This window comes from Oncorhynchus kisutch, linkage group LG9 (assembly GCF_002021735.2).
Source record: "Oncorhynchus kisutch isolate 150728-3 linkage group LG9, Okis_V2, whole genome shotgun sequence".
Lineage (NCBI taxonomy): Eukaryota > Metazoa > Chordata > Actinopteri > Salmoniformes > Salmonidae > Oncorhynchus > Oncorhynchus kisutch.
The window spans coordinates 24,557,564-24,581,670 of NC_034182.2; the positions used below are offsets into that span (position 1 = coordinate 24,557,564).

The 24,107-nt window shown below is 44.2% G+C and overlaps 1 protein-coding gene across 1 annotated transcript; it reads left to right on the top strand.

Moving 5' to 3' along the window:
* Positions 1-3,977: 3,977 nt before the first annotated feature.
* LOC109896437 (N-acetylaspartate synthetase) lies at positions 3,978-23,520 on the top strand. The gene is made up of 3 exons (XM_020490690.2): positions 3,978-4,417; positions 6,123-6,287; positions 15,885-23,520. The coding sequence occupies exons 1-3, from the start codon at positions 4,102-4,104 to the stop codon at positions 16,250-16,252; spliced, it is 849 nt and encodes a 282-aa protein (XP_020346279.1). The 5' UTR covers positions 3,978-4,101; the 3' UTR covers positions 16,253-23,520.
* The last annotated feature ends 587 nt before the right edge of the window (positions 23,521-24,107 follow it).

Genomic DNA, 24,107 nt, shown 5'->3' on the forward strand with positions numbered 1-24,107 from the left:
TATCTCATTTTTAAAGAGCTGGGTCTTCGCTTTTCAAGGATACCGCCGACCTCTCTCTCCCTTCCACCTCTGGCATCTCTGTGTCTCTCTTTCATTCTGTTAGTTTAATCTTTACCTCACCTTTCCCCTAACTAGCTCTGTCCCTATCTCTCCCTTTCACCTTCTATCACCCCCCGTTCAGTCCCAGTCTCCCCTTTTCTCTATCAATCTATATCTCTCGCTCCCTCTCATCCCGGTCAGAGCCTGTAGCATGCATGCACACACACACACACGGAAACACACGCACACACACACACACACACACACACTGCCCTCAGAGTAGTGGGTGTCTCCGGCAGACAGGCTGGGGCAGGGTGCCCAGGGGGACAGGGGAAGTGGGCACTAATGGCTGGCAGAGAGGATGAGGACTCTGTGTGGTAACAGTGTGTGTATTTGTGTGTGTGTGCGGGGGGGGGGGGGGGGGTAGTGTGGTAACAGAACAGTGGAAACCCTGGGACAAGGACTAGAACTATCCTGCAGCCAGACAGGTTATAAATAGACAGTGTTAGACAGTGTTTTAGGAAACATTGGCACCGCACATGCACGTGTACAGGCGCGTGCACACACACAAACAAACACAGATCACAGAAAGATGTCAAAGGTCAGGTTGAAGATAATCAGAACTATATGTGGGCAGGGCTATAGCCAGTTTTGTTCTATGTCCCAATAAAGAGTGGACGTACACACCAGTCTCTTTTACAAGTTCTTCAGGAGTGATGGGTTGACTCCCAAATGGCATCATATTCCCTATTTCGGGCCCATAGTGCTCTGGTCAAAAGTAGTGCACTATGAATAGGGTGCCATTTGCGACGCAGAAAACAGTGCTCAGGAACAGACCGTCCTAATTCGTTCCCTACCCCTTCCCTGTTGGCCCTAACCCTCTTGGATGTTTGCAGTACAGAACGACAACCCTTCATGTTGTTTCAATGGTTTGCAGACCTGTAGTTGTCTCCACTACAGCCTCGAGAAAAGCACTGACTGAGCTTCCCTTTATCACTCTGTTATTTGATCTAACCCTGAAATGTAACAAAAAGATGTAGCCTATATTTATATGTATAGCACTGGTGCTAGGACACTAATAGGCCTAAGCAACAGTTGAGGAAAGAATGTAGGCTAAGGCATGTAGTCTAGCCCAGTGCTTAATTTGTACATTTGAAGGTGCTGGACACATGGAACACAAAGTTAGCCAGAGACGGGGTGACCCAGGGTGCTCTGAGGTACCAGAAGGCGAGAAAATAAAATCCCCTTTATAATAAAGCATTGCATGCATTAACATGCTTTTGCGTACTGTCATAGATCAGTAAGGTAAAGGCGCTTGCAGAAGTTGTACACATGGGGTTTCGGGAAAATGTGGCCTTTTGTAAACGGATTTCATGCCATTCTACATACTTTTAGATAACTGGAGACTTTAGAAGAATATGTTTTAATACCTCACAAACGATCAAAATTACAGGCTATTTTGAAACGAACAAAAATATGAATCTGAGATCAATAAAAACGACCGTGTCTTCAATACATCAATAGCCTAGACCTAGGTGTGTGGAGACAAACATATTGTACAATATGAGGAGGAAATTATAGTCCTAAAAAAGCTTTCCAGTTTCACTGACTCGCTCAATGACGCTCAGCTCACTCACCGACGATGGCCGATGCCCTCGTGCCAAAAGCTCTCTCTTGTATTACTTGGTAAAAAAAAATGCTGTTCGTTCATTAACTTGGCAGCCTACAGACAGAATAGTCTTCTCTTTTTTAGCAGGATCCATTTGCTTTCCAACCTGTATTTTCGTCTCGATCGTATTTGAAATATTACGAAAGGCCTGTTTTAGCTGAATGACTGACAAATTTGCCGCGTGTTCCCGACTGTAGGCATGCTTCTTGATTGGGCTACACACAATCCACAGCTAGGAAATTTTGTTAAATAAACATTTAATCATCAGTGGCTAATTATAGGCCTACTACTTGTGTAATATTCGTAATAATTGTATGTATTTCTTAACAGACAGCAGTAGTTATATAACTGGCAAATGTATTTCAATTTATCATGGGTGTTGCGGCACCCCCAGAACCCTTCGCGCCGCTATGATTCTATAAGGAAATAAATTATGAAGTGCAACGCTGGGGAGATGAAAGTTGCAGGCTCATGTCTATCAGAGTAGTGAGAGAGGGATCATAGGAAGTTAATCTCATTGTAGTTCTGTGCGAGATACTGGCGCGCTTCTCTCTCTCCCCACAGCAATGTCCAAGCGTTGGTCTATAAAGGCAACAAAATTGCGCAAAGCATTAACCCAGGCACATTACGTTTTTTAGAGGCCAGCCATGAGTATTAGAGTCAACTTGGTCTCATTATCATTTTTTACATTGGAAACAGTGGAAATAATTGTTCATTCCACGAGAGGTACCGGATCCTGGCAAATGGGTTCCGGAACGAAACAGTCCCAAATTGAGAGGTGCCGGATCCTGTTCCGGCAGGACCAGTCTCAAATTAAGCACTGGTCTAGCCTATTAGCGGTGGTGGAATATCCTATGAAGTGGTGTTAGATCAATCCGCACATGCTCAGAACTCTTTTCGATCCATCTGCAGGTGGAGCTTCCGAGTTGGTGGGAAAAGGACGTTCCAACTCTGACGTCACCCCATTGAAGTTGACATATAGAACGGTTAGGGTTAGGTAAGGGTTACGATAAGGTTAGGGTAAGGTATTGATTAAGGCTAGGGTTTAGGGTAGGGATGTCCCAAGAATCCCGGATAGCAGTAACATTTAGGGTTAGGGTGACAGTATCATGCTGTGTAAAATGGCTGTTCTTGGGCGCGAGAAACCAGAGGATACTCTGGCGCGAGAAACCAGAGGATACTCTGGCGCGAGAAACCAGAGGATACTCTGCCGCGTGCGTATGTTTTGTTGTTTGCGCTACACGTCGACGACCTGTGTGTATGTGTGTGTGTGTGGGGGGGGGGGGGTCTAAATCCATCCAAAAATGCATTTTCTTCAGCGTTAGGTTAAGTGAAACTTTATCCGTTGTGATAAGCCTATGTATAGCTTACGGGCGCAACATCGCATTCTGATCGATAAATCCAGTGAGGCATAGGCCTATGGCCAGAATTAAATAGAACACTGAATTAATGTTAACAGTGATTTAGGCGATAGCCTATGTGAATGAATGACCTTTTTTTTAAACAATGAACGTAGCCTATATTATAACATAGCCTAGGCTGTGACTGTGGCATAGCCTACAAAGTCAGATAATTATGTGAATGGATGAATGATGATACACCAAAACGCTATCGTAAGGAAACTGTCTGGAGAAAGAACGGGTGAGGCGAGAGTATAAAGCCGGGGAGGAATCACTGCAGTGCAGCAGAACTGTCAGTCAAGATACCGGGTATCGAAGGAGGCACACAGCCGGGAGGAGCGAAGCGCCGCGCCATAACCAGACCTTAACATAGGACAGTCAGTTCCCAAACCATTCCCCGTACAAAGTCCAACCATCACCAAGTGCCCTTTATATATTTTGACGCATCAAAGCTCATGTGTCCTCATATGAACGTGTCTTATCCGTTCTGTAAAGACGTGTCATTTCAGTCATCCAAGAAGAGGGTCTGGCGCAGCTCCCGCTGCAGGTGCACTGGTGCAGGCCGGGTTGTTTGGGGTGAGCTTCAAAGACCTCCATTAGCCTACCGGTTCAGAAATACCCTTACGCAAGCCCACCCTCCCCGTCCCACTCAAACACACGTGTAGAATTTCGCCGGAACAATGAGAGGAATGTTGAGGTTTTTAAAAGAATTTGACCGTGTGCCTCTCTTGTCTCTTATCCGCCTATCACAATCGAATGGCGTAGCGCCTCAGCCAATGTGAACGCTATGTGGACCACCCCGGCCCCTGAATCTGAATGCATCCACTACGGCCCATTATAAATAGGCTAAATGTTTTCCTGCAACCCTTGGTCATGCAGAAACGCTCAGGGTTGCAGCAGAAACACTCCCCGTCTTTTTTCTTTCCATATTTATAAACGCATCATATCCCATTTATATTATTTCTGAGGTTACAGTTCTTTGAGGCCAGTTGCATGCATTGTTCGTCTCCAAAAATGGTTTGCGAGACTAAAATTGTTGCGGATGAACACGATGCCATACAAGGGACCAAAAAAGATTCTATTATCGTTTCCTCCTCGCAAATGTGGACTTCTTCCACACCGGCACCGAATCCGATCGAGGAAAATGATGTGAGGAAAGATACGGTTTTTATCCGTGAGTTTGAGCGCACGGACCATGTGGAAGTGCGCCGCATCTTTTACGAGGGGATCATGGAGAGAATCCCCAACACCGCATTCAGAGGCATATTACAGCAAAGTCAAACCCAATTCTTATATGTTCTTCTGACACGTAAGTGACAATATTTCCCATATACTTAACGATTTACTGGCCTGAAATTCGTTAAAAGTTGCCATTACCCATTGAAAAACTATTTTCATTTTACCCATGTATTTACAAATTATTATTGTCAAAGACATTATGAATAACCCATCCATACTAACACATGAAAACCAATTATTGTAAAAACATATATCTTTTTTTTTTTTTTTAAGTTAGAAGTGAGTTGAAATTAAGTTGAAGGAAAGATATAATCTGTTGGAGCATCGAAATGTCAATTGATAATTCGTTGACCTCTTTTCTTTCTTTCTAAAGTGCTTTATTCATTTAATGGCACAAATACATGCTATGTGAAACTTTCATCAAGAGGAAAAGGATTTCATATTATACAAATTCAATAACAACAAATACATTGAATAATTGTCGATTTCTTCTCGAGTTCGTGTGTGGATGTGTGTTGGATCTTCGATACCGGCATGTAGCGTAGCTCATGTGCAGCACCGCATCAAACCGCAACACAAAGGCATGGTTCAAACGCATGGTGCATGTAGCGGGTGGGCCTGTTTGGTGTGCATGTAGGGGGCAATGATGTCAGTTGCCGGTTAGGTTGGATGCATTAATTAATTAATAGAATGTGAGGATTGGCCCACAGTGTGCGCTAAGCGTGCACCAATTGCACCCTATCACCAGTTTCCATCATCATAGGCTACACACATGTGTTATACTGTGCCTGCAGGCAGTGCGTTAATGCACCACCACCACTAGCCATGTGTGCATGTTGGCATTGTTTATAATTAATTAGTGGAGATGTTAATTTCGTCATTCTCCCCATGTATGATATGCATGGGTGTTCTTATGGCACAGTTGATCCATATGGTCAGACGCATTACACATCGCTTAGTCTATGATGTGAATGAATGTCATTACGCACCAAATTTCGAATAAAAATTCACCACAACATGTGTTACGCTATATATATTCCATAATCATTATTGTCATTTAAATGTACACCATCTAAAACAATACTTTTTTTTTTACACCTCATGCCTTTGTCTGTGCCGTGGTAAGTGACCATAATGACCAACAAAACATCTCACATAAGCCTATTTCACTGTTGACATTTTGTCTGGAAATGTGTGTATAATTGTTGTATTTATTTAACCTTTATTTAAAGTTCTTTAATATGAATATGACGCTATAATTTAGGACCACGTCGCTACAATGTAGCCTAATGTCTATGTTGACAGTAAGCACGCCATGTCGTGGTGCAATGGAGTAAAAGATGTTTGCATGGCAGACCAGACGACAACATAATGCTGCTGCACAGCCTGTCTGTTGTGCCGGGTTCCACTCTGGCGCTTCCGTGCGGCCAAACCAGAGAAATAGGCTACTTCCAAAAATCACTGACTGTAATAAATGGACCAGAGATGATATTGATAGGCTGTGTAGAATATCTGTTTGCATCGAGTCAAATAAATACATAGACTCAACATAGGATGTCATGTGATGTTTGCTCGTCGGTTGTCAATCGCTTTCTCTACAGTAAACAAAATGTGTGATATTAGGGACTGATCTTCGTTATTTTTAAGCAACTTATTTTTTGGAATGTCACTGTTTGGTTATATAATATATATTATGTGTGTGACTTCCGCCAAAATCCAACATTTGATTCTCTTTTCTGACAGGTATCGTTTATTTTTCTTCCTTATCTCCATAGTAATGTGCTTTGTTGTGAGCAAATCCCTCACGCTGACCAGCTGTGCGCCGTTCGTTCTCATGGCCGCGCGCTACTTCTACAGCAGCAAAGTTATCCACAACTATCTGGCCTGCGCGCTCCGAACTGACATGGCGGACATCGAGGAGTATTACATGAAACCCACAGGTAAGAGGGCTAGTGGGAGATTGGACACAAAACAGAAACTATATATAATCTGTGGAAATGTATGATCTGTTGTCTTTGTCAGCATATAAAGTTCATCCACAGACATTAAGCTTTTAGTGAATTATGGGATTTAAAAAAAATGATGTGATACAAAACATAGCCCTATGCAAATATGGAATCACAGACCCTTTGAAAGTATCCAAATGACCCTCCCCCCCCACACACACACATGCACACAAACACAAAGTATAGTCTCTCAGTGTCATAGGCTCTCCCTGCCTGTATTAAGCACAGCAGGAGTTGGATAGTGACAGCATGGTTGCATTCCAAATGGCACTCTATGCCCGACACAGCACACTAACTGATCAAAACTAGTGCACTATGTAGGGAATAGGGTGCCATTTGGGATGTAACCTGTGCGTTCAGAAACAGAGGCAGTCTGCCTGCCTATTAAGTATGCGGGACGACTCGCTCCGCTCTACTTGGTTACAGAGGGAGCCAGGGCACACCATGCTACTGGGCCTATTGATTCTGAGATGGAAACTGCTGATACACTTTCTGCAGCAGTCTGTCCACTCTGTGTCGGCCAAGCCTCATTGGAGTCATTTCCTCAACTATATTCCCTAACTAGGAAAATCAATCACTCTCTTATGATCCTCTTATCCATTCTGATAAGAGGAATTGAGCTGTGACCACACTTCCTCCGGGTTCCGTTCCAAAACGCTGGGCTATAATCAAATCAAACCTTTTTCTCTCTCTAAAACACACACACACACACACACACACACACACACACACACACACACACACACACACACACACACACACACACACACACACACACACACACACACACACACACACACACACACACACACTTCCATCCACCCAACATTTTGGGGTCAGTCGGACCCTATTTGCGAAGCTACTTAAGGGCAGGTGTTCGTTAAGCCCATCATTGATTCTTGTCTTTGTCTCTCACTTTGTGTCCGGCAGCTACAGTTATCCACTGTGTGTGTGTGTGTAGGAGTCACACAGGATATCAATGGGATTAACCGCTGCAGGTCTTTGTATGTGTGAGCGTGTGGGTCTGTCAGAGAGAGACTGTGTGTGTGTGTGTGTGTGTGTGAGAGAGCGAGAGAGAAAGAGAGAGGGAAAGAGCAGGCGTCATATGATAGTAAGAGTGCAATGATTTACAGTGGCCTCCACCCTTTCACGTTCCTGCCATGGGCAGTGTGTGTGTATGTGTCAGTAGTCAGTGAGTCATACAGTGCAGGGTGAGAGGGCCAGTCACTGACACGATGAGCAGCAACACGGTTATGTCTACCGGCCTCAACTAGCCAGGAAAAAGATACATACGGTTATCTCTTCTTCAGTGTGTGTGTGTGTGTGCGTTTATTCATCCCACTGTCACTAAAGCCCAGCTGTTACTTCAGTCCTCTGCTCAGCTCATAGGTGTGTGTGTGTGCATAGGACTTACCAGGAACAATAGGGGCATTTTTGGGGGGGGGGGGGGGGGGGGGGGGGGGGGGGGGGGGGTTGACTAGGGATTCTTAACAACAAAAGAACCAGGACATTCATTCTCCCTGAAATCCCTTTGGTACTATCAACCAATCAATACATTCTGTTTCATTAACCAACCAATCAATCCACTTTACTGAATCATCTGGCCTGTACATATACACCACTGTGCTGTTGTCTATACCAAGCATAAACAATTAACAGTAACAAGGCCTTATAGGATGTTATACAAGACATACAGTGCCTTGCGAAAGTATTCGGCCCCCTTGAACTTTGCGACCTTTTGCCACATTTCAGGCTTCAAACATAAAGATATAAAACTGTATTTTTTTGTGAAGAATCAACAACAAGTGGGACACAATTATGAAGTGGAACGACATTTATTGGATATTTCAAACTTTTTTAACAATTCAAAAACTGAAAAATTGGGCGTGCAAAATTATTCAGCCCCCTTAAGTTAATACTTTGTAGCGCCACCTTTTGCTGCGATTACAGCTGTAAGTCGCTTGGGGTATGTCTCTATCAGTTTTGCACATCGAGAGACTGACATTTTTTCCCATTCCTCCTTGCAAAACAGCTCGAGCTCAGTGAGGTTGGATGGAGAGCATTTGTGAACAGCAGTTTTCAGTTCTTTCCACAGATTCTCGATTGGATTCAGGTCATGACTTTGACTTGGCCATTCTAACACCTGGATATGTTTATTTTTGAACCATTCCATTGTAGATTTTGCTTTCTGTTTTGGATCATTGTCTTGTTGGAAGACAAATCTTCGTCCCAGTCTCAGGTCTTTTGCAGACTCCATCAGGTTTTCTTCCAGAATGATCCTGTATTTGGCTCCATCCATCTTCCCATCAATTTTAACCATCTTCCCTGTCCCTGCTGAAGAAAAGCAGGCCCAAACCATGATGCTGCCACCACCATGTTTGACAGTGGGGATGGTGTGTTCAGGGTGATGAGCTGTGTTGCTTTTACGCCAAACATAACATTTTGCATTGTTGCCAAAAAGTTCAATTTTGGTTTCATCTGACCAGAGCACCTTCTTCCACATGTTTGGTGTGTCTCCCAGGTGGCTTGTGGCAAACTTTAAACAACACTTTTTATGGATATCTTTAAGAAATGGCTTTCTTCTTGCCACTCTTCCATAAAGGCCAGATTTGTGCAATATACGACTGATTGTTGTCCTATGGACAGAGTCTCCCACCTCAGCTGTAGATCTCTGCAGTTCATCCAGAGTGATCATGGGCCTCTTGGCTGCATCTCTGATCAGTCTTCTCCTTGTATGAGCTGAAGGTTTAGAGGGACGGCCAGGTCTTGGTAGATTTGCAGTGGTCTGATACTCCTTCCATTTCAATATTATCGCTTGCACAGTGCTCCTTGGGATGTTTAAAGCTTGGGAAATCTTTTTGTATCCAAATCCGGCTTTAAACTTCTTCACAACAGTATCTCGGACCTGCCTGGTGTGTTCCTTGTTCTTCATGATGCTCTCTGCACTTTTAACGGACCTCTGAGACTATCACAGTGCAGGTGCATTTATACGGAGACTTGATTACACACAGGTGGATTGTATTTATCATCATTAGTCATTTAGGTCAACATTGGATCATTCAGAGATCCTCACTGAACTTCTGGAGAGAGTTTGCTGCACTGAAAGTAAAGGGGCTGAATAATTTTGCACGCCCAATTTTTCAGTTTTTGATTTGTTAAAAAAGTTTGAAATATCCAATAAATGTCGTTCCACTTCATGATTGTGTCCCACTTGTTGTTGATTCTTCACAAAAAAATACAGTTTTATATCTTTATGTTTAAAGCCTGAAATGTGGCAAAAGGTCGCAAAGTTCAAGGGGGCCGAATACTTTCGCAAGGCACTGTATCGATCGGTGTGAATCAAGGGGCCAGGGTTCCGGTCTGGAAGCACGGTTTCTACCTCTGCGCGTGTGAAGTTGGGCTGTGTAAACAGGCTGCAACCCGGATATAGACGGTCCATGAATCGGCGTATGCGAACATTAGTACATTATGTTGAAAACAGCGGTTGGACATCTTGGATGCGGTCTCCAGTTCTTTTATACCTCAATGGCGTGAATAGGCACAAGGCAAAACCAAGCTCCTTGACCTACTGCACAACAGGACAGTATAAAGCTTGGGTCCAATCCCAAATGTTACCCTATTGCCGTTGGGCTCTGGTCAAAAGTAGTGCACTATGTAGGGGATAGGGAGCCATTTGGGACTCAACCGAAGGGATAAGTAGGTGGGCCAATGTGTCTCCACACTGCAGTCACCTGGTTCCATCCTGAGCCCCAGAGCAGTGATAACACTGGCCAGATGGGTTGTTATCAGCATATCTGAGTCTGGCCACGGAGTGTGGGCACGTGTGTGTGGTGATAGGGGTTGCCGGGTAGAGTACAGACAAAGGTGAGGTAGTTACACACACAGTAGATACATGTTGCACCTATCTTTCCACTCCCTTTCTTCCTCCTGTCCCTGTTGAGAGAGAGAGAGAATTCTTTATTCTCCATTCTCCATCCACTGAATTTATGTTCTATAAATGTCATAGCAAATTTCAGTAAGCGTCTTATTCATTCATAATACAATGACGCAACCAAACACACGTCAATAGCACAGAACCGCTCCTCAAAAAACATATTTTTTGTTGTAGCTCTGTTTGCTACAGTCTGAGACTGCTATCGTTGAAGTCGTTTGTGGTGACGAGGGGCGTTGTACAAAACAAAGTCATCAGCGATTGGATTGTCTCTAACCAATCAGAGTATCAAAGCCAATGACACATTTTCAAACTACAGTGTGTTCTGACTCTGGCCCAACCCATCGGTTTGTGGACCAATCAGACGGCCCCGAATGTGTTCGCATTCGGTGAATGGTCAGGGAGGTTCTCAGATCCAGACTCATCGTGGAGAAGAAACTAACGTCCACGGGCGTGGCATGTACGCGGGCGTGGCGTAGCATTTGGCCGCAGCAAGGAGTCTGTAGCTAGGCAACAATGGACCCACACCAGAAGCAAAATAAGATGTTAACAACGTTATCGTTTCTGAACACTATAGTTAGTCACTCCCAGGTGACCAATACAATCTTTAATGGATGTCCAATAATGTGGTCCGATCTTTAATGGATGACCAATAATGTGGTCCGATCTTTATGAATATGCGGGTGAGACTCGCAGACAATAGCACTTCTTCCTCTGCCTTATGCCACATTATCTTCGAGGTTCATAAAAAATGGTTTGGGGTAGAGCTTTAAAGGAAGAGGAGGGGGGGGAAGGGACTTTTTATGATCCCTCCTAGCCTCTGAGAGGACCTAAATTGGACAAGTGTACACACACACACACACACACACACACACACTGATTAGCCCGGGCAGGGTAGTTAAATTAATGGGAAAAGGCCAGTGCTGCAGCCCCTTTAAGTGATTAATGCTCCTACACTGCTCCTCTCAGAGCTAATGGAGCTGTAACGGAGAACGAGTGCAGGCTGGGTGTGTGTGTGTGTGTGTGTGTGTGTAGTTGGTTGTAACGTACAAGGGGCAGGAAGTATTATGTATGACTGGACACAGGTAGATATGGTGGAGCTTGTTGGTCTTGAGATCTGTGTGTTTTGGCATGTGCTGTGTGTGCCCGTACACCTTCATGTGTGTAAACATGTGTGTGTGGATGTGTGTATGTAAGCATGTGTATGCCCCTGGTCTCCTTGTCCGAGTCTCATCTGTCAGGGTGTGGTATAGATGTCAGGCAGATCCATACTCCCAACATGCACTCTGTTCCCAGGGGAGGGAGCATTCCACGTGGGGGGAGGGGTCTGTGACTTGGGGAGTGAGGAGGCCACGCACTGCAGATATCACACCTCACACTGCTCTCTCGCACACACACACACACACACACACACACACACACACACACACACACACACACACACACACACACACACACACACGCTTAACCCTAAAATAGGGATGATCTGTAACGAGCATGAACGCACACACACTTTCAGCGGACACAAGCTGTTAATGAGCTTTTGTTTCATCTTAGACACACGCACAGTCAGGGTGTGCGCCGTCTAGACTCAACGCTTATCAACTGAATTACCCTCATATGTTTCAATGGAAAGGATAGACACTAATCTTGTTAAGCACAATAAAAAGGGAGGGAGAGGGTTCATAGTCGTGTCATAACGCCATATTTAACTGTCTCCAACCCAATGCACATGCATGGCAGGTAGTATGTTCTTTTCCTTTAGCAGTTAGAAGAGAAAAGGCCGTCACAATAAATCCTGAGTAAAAAATCTGTACGTTTAGAGCGCGTTAGCTCTCTCTCCTTCCTTACCGCCATGAGATTTTATCTGCATCTTTCAAGTCGACCCATCCCTCCCCCTTTCGGTCGGTGGTAGAGTCCTCTTAGCCTGGTTAAATCCAAGAACCCCCCCGCGCTCATCTTGGCCCGGGTCTATGATAGATCAGCTCCCTTGTCTAACCCCCAACCCCTCCCTGTTGCCCCCTACCCATCTACCAATACAGGAGGACTGAAGACAAATGAATGTCCTACATGCTCTATGATCCTGCTCTCTAGTCTAGCTATCTCCTCTCATTCTCCATATCTGACTCTTAACCAGCAGATCCCTTCTTCTCATAGCCCCTGCTTTCCAAAGGAGGGGGAGAGGGAGTAGAAGGAAGAGAAGGCTTCGGAGATTCTCCGACCGACCTTTCTCTCGTCATGGCGTCAGACACAGGACATGAGTGTATGTCACTGTCTCAGGGCCCCTACACACACACACACACACACACACACACACACACACACACACACACACACACACACACACACACACACACACACACACACACACACACACACACACACACACAGAGCTAGGGCTGGCGTGCCTGGTTGTCCCGTCCCGTGCTGACTGTTGGCACAGGCCCTGCTCAGACAGATGGTGACGGCTTCAGTTTCAGAGGCGTGGCCGTCCCTTCACCCCCCTCCCCCCCCCCCCCCCCCCCTTCCCCCTTCCTCTTTGTAGCCCCCCAGAGACAGGGCCTCTGGGTAACCTCTGGTAACTGCCTCTGGGTTACCTCTCTGGTAACTGCACGCCTCACATCATGCTCTCTTCTGAGATAAAGCGCTGGAAACTAAAGTCTGATTTTGAATTAGCTATCACATCGTGAGTATAAGGTCAAATACCACCACACTGTTAGATTTCTGGGAAAAAAATTACGTGAAACCTACCCTTTAACAAAAATGAAAGACGCTGACACGGTACACCGTACCTTGAGTGAATCTGCCCCTTCCAAAGTGTAACTATTCCAAAAGACGCCTCATACATTCTCCTGCGTTGGGACTACAGACAAGGAAGAGTCAACACAAGAAGTCATTGTCTGACCCACTCTGAACCCTGCACACACAATATGACCAAGGTCAAATGGGGAAAATGTCCCGGCCCACCATTCACTCTGCTTGCAGATCTAGCTGCCTGCTACTGCCTCCCCAGCTGTGATGCCCACATGTCATGGAGTGTGTGTCTGGATCAGCAGGCTTGTTACCGCGGCGACCCTGCCGCAGGACATCTGACAGTTGTTTTATTCAATCAAACACTAATCCAATGAATCCCACAGGGCCCTTTAAATCCCTCATAACGTTGGCTTCCAGCACATTCGCATCGTTTCACCACTCGCCCCATGACGCGATGTGTTTGAGAGAGTGTGCTTGTGTGTCTGGTATGTGCGTGTGTGCAAGTATCAGATTGTGTGTGTCGGTGACCCTTTGGAAGATGGACACACAGGTTTTTACATTCACCAGTCAGTCAGTCAGTCCCAGAAAAGGCAGAATATTCTCTGTGCTGTACTTGACTACAAGGACATGTCACCAATACCGATGACATTGAAAAAATTCTATTTTCAGCAACAGTTTACTGTTGCATCCGTGCAACACATTTTGCCTGCTGAAGGAAAGAGAAAAGGTTGTCTGTTTTCACCTTGTAGTTCTTGGAGGGGTTTGCAAATCCAAAATCAACTTGGGGAGACGGTTTATCAGAATGAGGATATAGTAACCCGGTCTTCTTTACAACGACTTGTCCAGCATCCTCCCAACACAGTACTGTACCGACCCCTTTACACTGTAGATACCGTAGCTACAACACACGGACGACAGCGCTGTACTCTCACGTTACAACAGAGGCTGACAGGGAATCGTTGTACTCTCGTCGACGCAACTCCTACCTGGCATGCTGACACAGGTAAAAACACGGCAGGCATGGACTTAAGAATACGTTACGAAGTTGAGCAGAAAACATTTCAATACTGTATAAAACTGCTTTTACTATGACTGAGACCAGGAGGCTTTTTTCTTTCTCCCCCTGGTCAGGTTACATTGTGGACGAACATTTCACTGTTGACGTGTGTGTTTGTGTCCTTCCTTCTCTGTCCTGTGTGCCTGTATTTGTCTGTCTCTCTGTCTCTCCCTGAGGGTCTAATCGCCCTAACGTTGAGGGACAGCTCGGGCCTACGACTGTACTTTTCATTATGAGCATCTCTCAGAGCAAATAATGCCATTAAGCAGTTAGCGCCAGCCTTTGTCGGCTTTTAATTTCACTCTGCCTTTACCTCCCTCATTCTCCAGTTGATTCTCTCTCTCATGCTCTCCATCTCTCTGATACACTTCACTCCAGTTGCCAATGGAAACACCAGCCGCCGCTATGTGACCGGAGTGTTTCGTGTGTAGAATCCCTCCTTCCTTACTTCCTTTTAGTAGATCCATCCAGTTAGTGGGTTTGACAAGGCCATAACTGGCATATCTTACCAACAGGACAGACTCTCTCATACAGCTCTATAATGTGTGTGCCGGGGCCATGCGATATTCCACCTCACTTTCTTGCACCCACATTAGGACTTGCTTTTTTTCCCTTCCCTTGCCCTGATTCTGCTGACAGGGGCTATTTTGAGGAAAAAGGTCTACCTGCAATATGTGTCTGTTTTTTTTCCCTCCTAACCTTAGTCTGTAAGTAGCTCTGCGTAGGAGCTATGCTGAATGACTCAAATGTAAATGATACAGTGCTATGTTGTTGTCAAAGCAGCTAGCCTGTCCTTACCACAGGCTTTACGCCGGTCTTAACAACACTCTTAGACAAAACAAATAAGGCCATCTAGAACCTAAAAGGGTTCTTTGGTTGTCGCCATAGGAGAACTCTTTTGGGTTCCCGTGTGGAACCCTTTCCACAGAGGGTTCTACACGGAACCTCAAAAGGGTTCTACAAAAGGTTCTCCTACGGGGACAGCCAAGAGTGAACCATCCTCATGTTTGCCATCTTAACTGCATCACATGGTCGTGTTACTTGACAGAAGCCATTGTAAAGCAACCTCTAATTGCTCTGTAATCTGAACTCATTAACACCAGTCCGTAATTGATGAGATATCCCGATACACATGAGCAGTGGTGCCGGGTTAAAGCCACAATCTGCCGTTTCACAAGCCCAGGCTGCCACCTTGTAGGCATATTTCATTAAAATGGCCTTTGAACAGCAGGAAATATTGCAGATTGTGGCTTTAATGATTGTTGTACTGGCCATAGTTAGGGGATGGGAGTCCACTCTACATTTGATCTACCCAGCCAGAGGCTCTGAGGTCTGTGATGTGTGATGAATGACATGTTAATGTTAGCTGGCCTGCAATGAGGTCCCAGGGTTATGGCAAATAGTGTAGGGGGCTAATGGGGCAGCTCTGCTCACTTCTTATTGTGTCAGTCCTTCACTGAGTCAACCAGTAGTCCAATAAGGACAGCCGTGGTCCGTGGGCAGTCATAGGTCCGGCTGCCACTCCCTTATTGCTTCAGCCCATTCACATCAGGTCGTTTGGGGTTTAAATGTAATGTATATATTCTGTCAGATTTGTGTTGGTGCTGTTGGCAGTGGTATGTGATATGTGTTGTGTTGGTACTGTTGGCAGTGGTATGTGATATGTGTTGTGTTGGTGCTGTTGGCAGTGGTATGTGATATGTGTTGTGTTGGTACTGTTGGCAGTGGTATGTGATATGTGTTGTGTTGGTATAGTGTGTGTGTCTAACTGGGCTCTCTGGTCCTCCAGGCTCGTGTTTCTGGGTGGCAGTGCTGGAGGGTCAGGTGGTCGGCATCGTGGCGGCGCAGGGCCGGGAGGACGATAACACGGTGGAGCTGCGCCGCATGTCGGTGGACTCGCGCTTCCGCGGCAAGGGCATCGCCAAGGTGCTGGGGCGCCGCGTGCTGGAGTTCGCCGTGCACAACAACTACGCCGCCGTTGTCCTGGGAACCACCGCCGTCAAAATGGCCGCCCACAAGCTGTACGAGTCACTGGGCTTCCGGCGGACGGGCGGGAGCGAGGACTACATGCTGCCTGGCATGAGCGGCTCGCCGCTAGAGAGGCTCTTCTTTCAGATCCGTTACCAGCGTTACCGCCTGCAGCTCCGCGAGGAGTGAGGGGTGAGAGAGGGAGAGAGGGATGGAAAGAGAGAGCAACGACACCTCCTCCTCGAAGCAGAGCCCCTCGCCCGACGAGCCTCGACCAAGTCCCCGATCAATCTTATACTCCTCTGACAACTTTATTTTGTATCAGTTACTTCTTCTTACTACTTACCACTACTATGTCTATTCATTATTTCTAAGTCATTAACTTATGGGTTTTTGTTTTACCTTTTAGATGTAGTGTTTTACCCCCCCCTCGCCTTTGAGTAAATTATTTTGTTTTGCCTATTTTCATGTCCTTTCCTGTTGTAAGAAAAAAGAATCCCTAACATATATCACCGTCCCATGCCTATTCAAATGACATCATCAATTGAGTGTTCCTGTTGCTTTTGATAGAAATTTGATTGCAATCAGTTTTTCGATCACCATGACAAAATCCCCCCCCCCCCCCCCTTCCTTCCTTCCACCCTTCCTTTACTAAAATCCCCTCCCACCCCCTTCAGAACACCAATCAGAGGCTTAATCAGGAGGGTGGCGTGTTCCGTAACATTCAGATAGAAATATATCACGTAGAACAGTCATTGTCCTTTGCCATGGAAAACAGGCATTCGTGTCCGCCCTATACATGGCATTTCTATCTGAATAGTTTCTATCTCAAACGCACCCTGTCTCTCGTTAGCCCGCCTAAGCCCTCTCCATTGTCACAACAACGTTTGTGCCCAAAAAGACCTGGACAAAAAGACAAAGTAGGTTGGCATTTCTCCAGCTCAGCCCATATTGAAGCACAGCAAGGGTCATCAAGTGTACTGTACCAGCCCTGTGGAGAGACAGGAGGAACAGGCAGGACGTGTACTGTGGACACACACTGTGGATCCTGCATAGGCAGGAAAACAAACACAAACAGGCTTGCGTCCCAAATGGCACCCTATTCCCTATATATTGCACTACTTTTAACAAAGGCCCATAGGGCTCTAGTCAAAAGTAGTACACGGTGTAAGAAAAAGGGTGTAATTTTAGATGCAGACACAGTGCATTTTCTGTTTCCTAAACCCTCCTGCTTTCTGCTTTCACTATTTCCTCCATCTTTGGTCACGTTCTCGTCCCCTCATTCAACACAGTGTCCGAATCTAATTCTATGATTCCATTCCACCTGCATGGGAACTATGAAGAGGGTCTCTCTGATTGGTTGGGAAGACGAGAGGGTAGTTCAGGCCAGGGGTACGTACCCATGCAGGGTGAATACTGTGTCAATGTTAATCATATTACTAATTTAATCATGGGTTTTTCTAATGAGTAAATTATCTAATCTAATGAAACATTGAGTGTTACTGAGTTGTATGTGTAATTATCAATGGTTTACTAATTGAATCAAGATAAATTTGAACATTTTGAATATGTTTGGTATTTGATTGAGAAATTAGAGATGTTATTATTATTCACAACATTTGATGGAAGCATTGCTACTTTGTAGTATGCACATTTTATGGATACTCCTACATGTACATAGTAACCGCAATCTAATATATATTTAAACCAGGTAACTGGGGGAAACTACTTGGGTAGACCTAATACATTATTCAAAATATTTGCGGACTTACAGTACATAGCTGGCTTAACAAAATGTATCTAAGCACAAATGTTTCAGTTTGAATTTAGACACAATACTATATCCAATTTACAGGTATATTTATATCCTTCTGTGTATGTATTAATGTGTATACAGTTGGAATACTCTGTACAGTATGTAGCTGACAAACCCAAAAGACGTCCCTCTCCCTCCCCTTCATAAAGATAACCACTCTCTCCATTTCCATCCTCCTATCAGAGACAGAACCAGCAGAGGGAGAGATACAACTTCTATGAGCCCAAGAGTTTGTCATACTTGTACAAAAATCAAGAAATTAAATGTTTTAAAAAAGATCATAAAAAAAACATAGATTTAAAATTTAAAAAAAGTCGACAAAAAGATGTCGTGCTGATCCTCCTTGCCTTGACTTCTACTACCCCTTCTGACCCCCCATTCATAAATCTGACTGCAACCCTGGGCCAGACCCCCCCACCCCTCCCCTCTCTTCTACCCACTCCCCACCCCATCTCTGCATGCGCCACAGTCTTGCTGCGCTGCTTTTATTCCATTTGAGCTTGTAACACAACCCCCCCCCCCAAAAAAAAAACCTGCCCCTATTGTGATGTCATCAAAGCAGTCTGGCCCCTCCCTGCAACTATGGTGGAGGATGCATAGGTGTGTGTGTTAATTTTGTGTGTGTTGAGTGTCTGGTTGAGTGTTTGTGTGTGTTGAGTGTCTGGTTGAGTGTTTGTGTGTTGAGCGTGTATGTGTGTGTTGAGTGTGTATCTGTGTGTGTGTGTGGAGGTAGGGTAGATGAAGAGGTGCATGAAACCCACTCACCGCAGCGCAGCACTGCCTTGATGACATCAAGCCTGCCAATTGTAAAATGCAAAAGCAATGCAAGTGTGGCATGCCTCTGTTCCTGGTGTGTGCGTATATACGTACGGTGCCTGCCCTGGAAAAATAATCGGAAAACGACGGAAAATTTTAAAAAATATATATTTTTTAGCTGAACATATAAACAAAAATGTGTGTTTCTTTGTCAAGAGAAAAAAAAACATTTTTTTTTGCATGAGATGTGTCTTTGAATGAAAATGTCTTAGAGGATACATTGTACCACATGGCAAGCAGTGGAGATAAAACGTTTCATTTTTGCATTAAGTTGATATTATCAATGGACTCTTTTTATCAAGGGAGTGGTGATATCATGCACAGTCAGAAGAATCCTATGGAGATGTGACAAGGTCATAGTTTGTAGTGAGCAGTGAGATCATGTTGATGTATCAGATGTTGGGTCATTCGACTAACTGTCTGCTGTATTATCAGAGGACTTCTCACTGTTCTGACACTCCCCTCTTCCTCATTCAACCATGTGAATTGAGATGTGGAGGGCACAAAAAATGAACCAGTTAGCCCAGATTTTTTCTCCTTCTCCAATTTGACCTGGTCAAAAGTAGTGCACTATATAGGGAATAGGGTGCCATTCGGAATAGTGTCAAATTTGGGACGTACTAAATTATCTAAATTATGATCAATCCCCCCATCTGAAAAATTCAGAACAGACCTGGGTATAGTATTTTGGCGTGGATCCACCAGAATGTAGGAGGCAGAGGTTAAATGGTGAGGCTATAAGAGCGTACTAAGAAGGTATGCCAGAGGCTGGTGGGAGGAGCTGTAGGAGGACAGGCTCATTGTAATGGCTGGAATGGAGTAGATGAAACGGAGTCAAACGTGTGGTTCCCATATGTTTCCCATATGTTTGATACCGTTCCAATAATTCCATTCCAGACATTACAATGAGCCCTTCCTCCTTAGCTCCTCCCACCAGCCTCCTCTGGTGTTCACTACAAGTGTACACTACATAGTAATGTAGTAAGTGGACTCATGTCTGCTAAAAGATGAATGTGAAGTCTTATCAAACTGAGCCATGAATGCTGCTGTCGCCATTTCAATAATAATATACCCTCTCGTTAAGCATTGTGGGTGATCTCAGCCTAGGCTACTATTTGTGTTCTTGATAAATGACGTAATAGTATACCAAGACTCCACAAAAGCCTTATGTACTGTAATAATTACATGCTGACATTCAAATATCCCACCAACAATCTATATGGCTTAAGGTAGCGAATGATTAATTTCCTGTTTTAAGTTGTTAGAGAGGAACAGACAAACTACACTGTTATGTCACTAGCCTACAATGCATTTTACTGTATTCTGTTTCGTAAAAGGGTCAAGCCTGTGTTTATATGGGGAATGCTATGCTATGCCCTGTTCGGTCTGGTCTTAGTACTTCTTGATTCTGGTAAAGCATACGCAGTATTAGAAAGTAGAAGAAATACTGTATGCAACCACCACCACTAGTGTGATTCTGTAACTTAATAATACTATTCCATACCATTCCACTGAACCTCTGCTGATGTACAATTCAAGAGAAAATGTTTTTTTTCTTCTTTTCTTTTGGTTCTGAGAAAATAGGGAAATATTGTTAGTGTTGACTTGGGAACATAGGAGAATGTTCATGTATTGTTATCTGCAAAGGGTTTCAGACATGTGTGCTGCATCAGAACTAAACGCCTCTCTCATTGGAGCGCTCCTTTATCGAGTGCTTTCCAATCCAAAAACTATCATCCGATCACCTAAATTGTGGTGAAGAAACCATACAGGCTCACAAAATACTCAATTCATACTTTATCGTAGTCCCTCCCACCTGGAAATACAAGTATGAGACAAGAATCCCTCAACGTCTGTCACCCAGATGTCAAGTTGAACACGCACACTATTGTAGAAGTATAGATATCAAAACCGCACAAATAGTATTCCTGTGAGTATAGGTGTTTTGTCCTGGGCGAGTGCAGATTTCAAAGGCCGTGGAGTTAGTTAATAGCAGACATGAATGTATATGGGTGCCGTTACTAAGGGTCTTTGTTGCGAGAAATTGTTAAAACATTTTTTTTCTTTTAAGAGAGAAAGGATTAAGAAAAAAATGACAAAAAGCAGCTAATGGTTCTTCTATTGCTGAGAAAACCACAACATTTGATGTTTAAGAGTGACTGTGTACATAGCTATATCTATTACTGTTGTTTTGATTTACAGTTTATATATATATATATAATTTCTGTTGATTTCATCAATGCTAAAATAATGGACATTGGAACTGTCTGTCTGAGAAGATGGCTGTCTTTGGAATGTTCCACCAAAAGTGTGTGGGGGGGGGGGGGACATGTCACTGTGGCAGTTTACCTGGGGGGACGGGACAAAATGGACTCTCCCTCTCTCTGTACTCCTCTGGTGAACTTATCACTCTGCTGTGGCTAACAGGATGACTAACTCTCCACTGTGGCCACAGGTACCAAGAACGCAGAAGCACTTGTAGCACAATTGTCTTTTTTTTCTTTGAGTATGGATTTTTTCTCTCCTCCTAGCCAATATCTACCCCTCTTGCTCATATACCGTATGTATCATAAGCTTATATACAAGACAACGTTATATAAAGAAATGCATTACTATGACCCGTGGCTATTTGTTGAAGTTTGAAATTTGCCAAAGGTGAAAGTTTTGTTGCAGTTTTCTCTCAAACTGCTATGTTGTGTTCAAGAAGTGTCAACAAAATCCCGTATTTATCGGTATCATTTTGGAAACCCTGCTCACGTGCCATCTAATCAAGCAATAAAAACAAACAAACAATGAGATAACGAAATACAATCGTATAAATTATTTTATTAGCACGAAATGCTGCATTGTTGCTATATCTCATATGCTGGTGACGGAGGGTCGGGCGCCGTGACGTTATCACCGTTGGCATGGCAACACATCACCACTGACGATATGTTGAGGCCTGAATAAGAGGTGTGATTGTATAATGATTATTTTTGTATTTTTCTTTATAAGAGGTTTCAAATGTTTTTTTGTTTCATTTTTTTTTTAACTTGAAGATGAATTCTACTGGTGTACCACTTGCATTGTTTGTACAGGTGTTATTGGGGGTATTGGGGGGAGAAAAGTCTCTCCCAGCAGAGAGGTGAAAGATGGCAGAGTTTCTGAAAGTGGTCTCTGTTATCTATCAGTCATGAGCTTTATTTATCAGTCAACATCTAGCTTCTGATTGTCTAGTAGTCAGGAGGAGTATCCCAGTAACTCAACTACAGCCAGGGGTTTGTCACTACTACTGAAAATAAAAATCAGTTAGCCCATAACAAAGTTTAAAACGCAAGCTGAAAAAAAACTAATCTTGTGTGATTTCCATGAAAGTGATTCAACGTTTATTTTATATATACTATCAACAATTTAATAAAGTTGTAAAGTGTATTTTACTGTAAATAGCATCCACGGGGTATTTTTTATGATCATTTTGTAACAGAAATACCTTAACTTTTTTTTTTATACAAAGTTTACAAAATCACACAAAAAAATATATCCAAACCTGAGATTCAATTGTAACGATCTTTTCAACTCTCTCACTAAACTCACCAAGCCAGAGACCGTTGAATCATTTTCAACTTCTTTCAGAGACCACTGCCATCTTTCCCAGGATCAAGGTGCTGTGTGGTTTAACCTCAGTAGTCAGAGAGAAAAGCCTACTGTTGTCCTGTTCTGATGGAGAGGGAGTGGCCAGTCAGTGGCTGGAGAGCACCCAACACTGTAGCACAGCACTTAGTAGATGTGTCCAAAATGGAACTTTATTCCCTGGCACTACTTTTGACCATGGCTCATAGGGGTACGGTCAAAAGTACTGCACTGAATAGGGTGCCATTTCAGACTCAGCCAGTGTATTAGCTAGCCCTAGGAGTGTGCAGCAGAGTGTGCAGCAGCAACATATTCTCTCCACTTTCAGATCCTGAGCTGTCATGGCTGTCTGTTGCTAGGAAACCAACCCACACAAAGCGCAGCAGGGAAATGATATGCAGCCACACTGAGGGAGTGAGGAGGCAGGCAGGTCAACCAGCCGGGCCGCCCCTGAGGGAGAGGGGGAGGAGTGTGGGAGTGAGTGTGTGGCAAGGCTATGATTAAGAGGGGCGAGGGAACCTTGTATGAGGATGCCTTGGGTACTTAAAGTAGGCCACTGGGGAAGAAAAATGAGGTAAACAGTGACAGGGAAAAGAGAGGGTTATTACAGAGAAGATGGATCAGGGTGCGATCGCAGACAGTTGAGGGTCTGAGACTGAAGAGCAAATGAGAAGAGGGCTAGGGGAACCTAAGGGTTCAATTGGCTCAAGGCCTTAGCAAGAGGTCAGCCAAGCAGAAAAGAGGTGAAAGGTGGTCATAAGGCAGAGGGATTTGACCGTGGTTAAAACGCGGTTAAGGTACGGCCGGCTCGACCAGACCGCGCCTGACCTTACCTGAATAGAGTGTAGATGCAGTGATGACCTGGTGTACCTTTCTGGGCTCGTATTTACAAAGCAGGAGTAGGAATGCTGATCTAGGATCAGTTGGACCTTTTAGATCACAATGAATACGATTTTATGGACTGGGGAAACCTGATCCTAGATCAGCACTCCTACTTTGAGACGCTTTATGAATACGGACTATTCTTTTATGTTCCTCCTTCTGACGTTCCTTTCTTTTGACTGCTGTATTGTTACTACTGATTAACCATTTTTTGTTTTTTGCCGATCAATGGGAACACTGTAAAGCTGTAAAGATAAAGATTTCCTGCATTGTGAAAGAAAAATGGATGTACATATTGTATCAATTAAAACGACAATGCATAAAGCTTTTATATGTTCCTCCGGTCAATTGATTTGAACGTTGATTTAAATGATCATTTAATATCATATCGTTTGTCATATTAAAGAAAGTGGACACTATTAGATTCAGCTTAATCTCGGTTAACCCAGAACTAAAGTCTTGTGTAATCGGTCAGATGCTCGATTAAGTGTAAAGAGAAGCGCTAGAACGGGGATCGGAACCCGAACGAAGAGCTCCCCCCACTCTCTTTGCAAGTTGCAGGCAAGTCTATGGGCCAACTACCTCCCCCCCCCACCCTTCCAAAATTCGAAAGATGCCAACACCTACAAAATCGGGATTTGTCCAAAGCACCGGAACTAATGCTGCTTGTTATTTCACACATCCCGTTGTATCATGACAAATCTACGGTACCATTTATGTTTATGTAGTCTGTCCACGAGAGATTCAACTAGAACTATAGGCAATATAGCCTGAAGTCCAGACCTGTTTTGTGCTTACTTCTGTTTGGCGTATGACATGGAGTTCAAGGACAGGAATATTAGCACAACCAGACTGGTACCCAGGCTAAAGGCAATAGAGAAAACTCTATCATTTTAGATTCACCTTGGTATAGAGGCT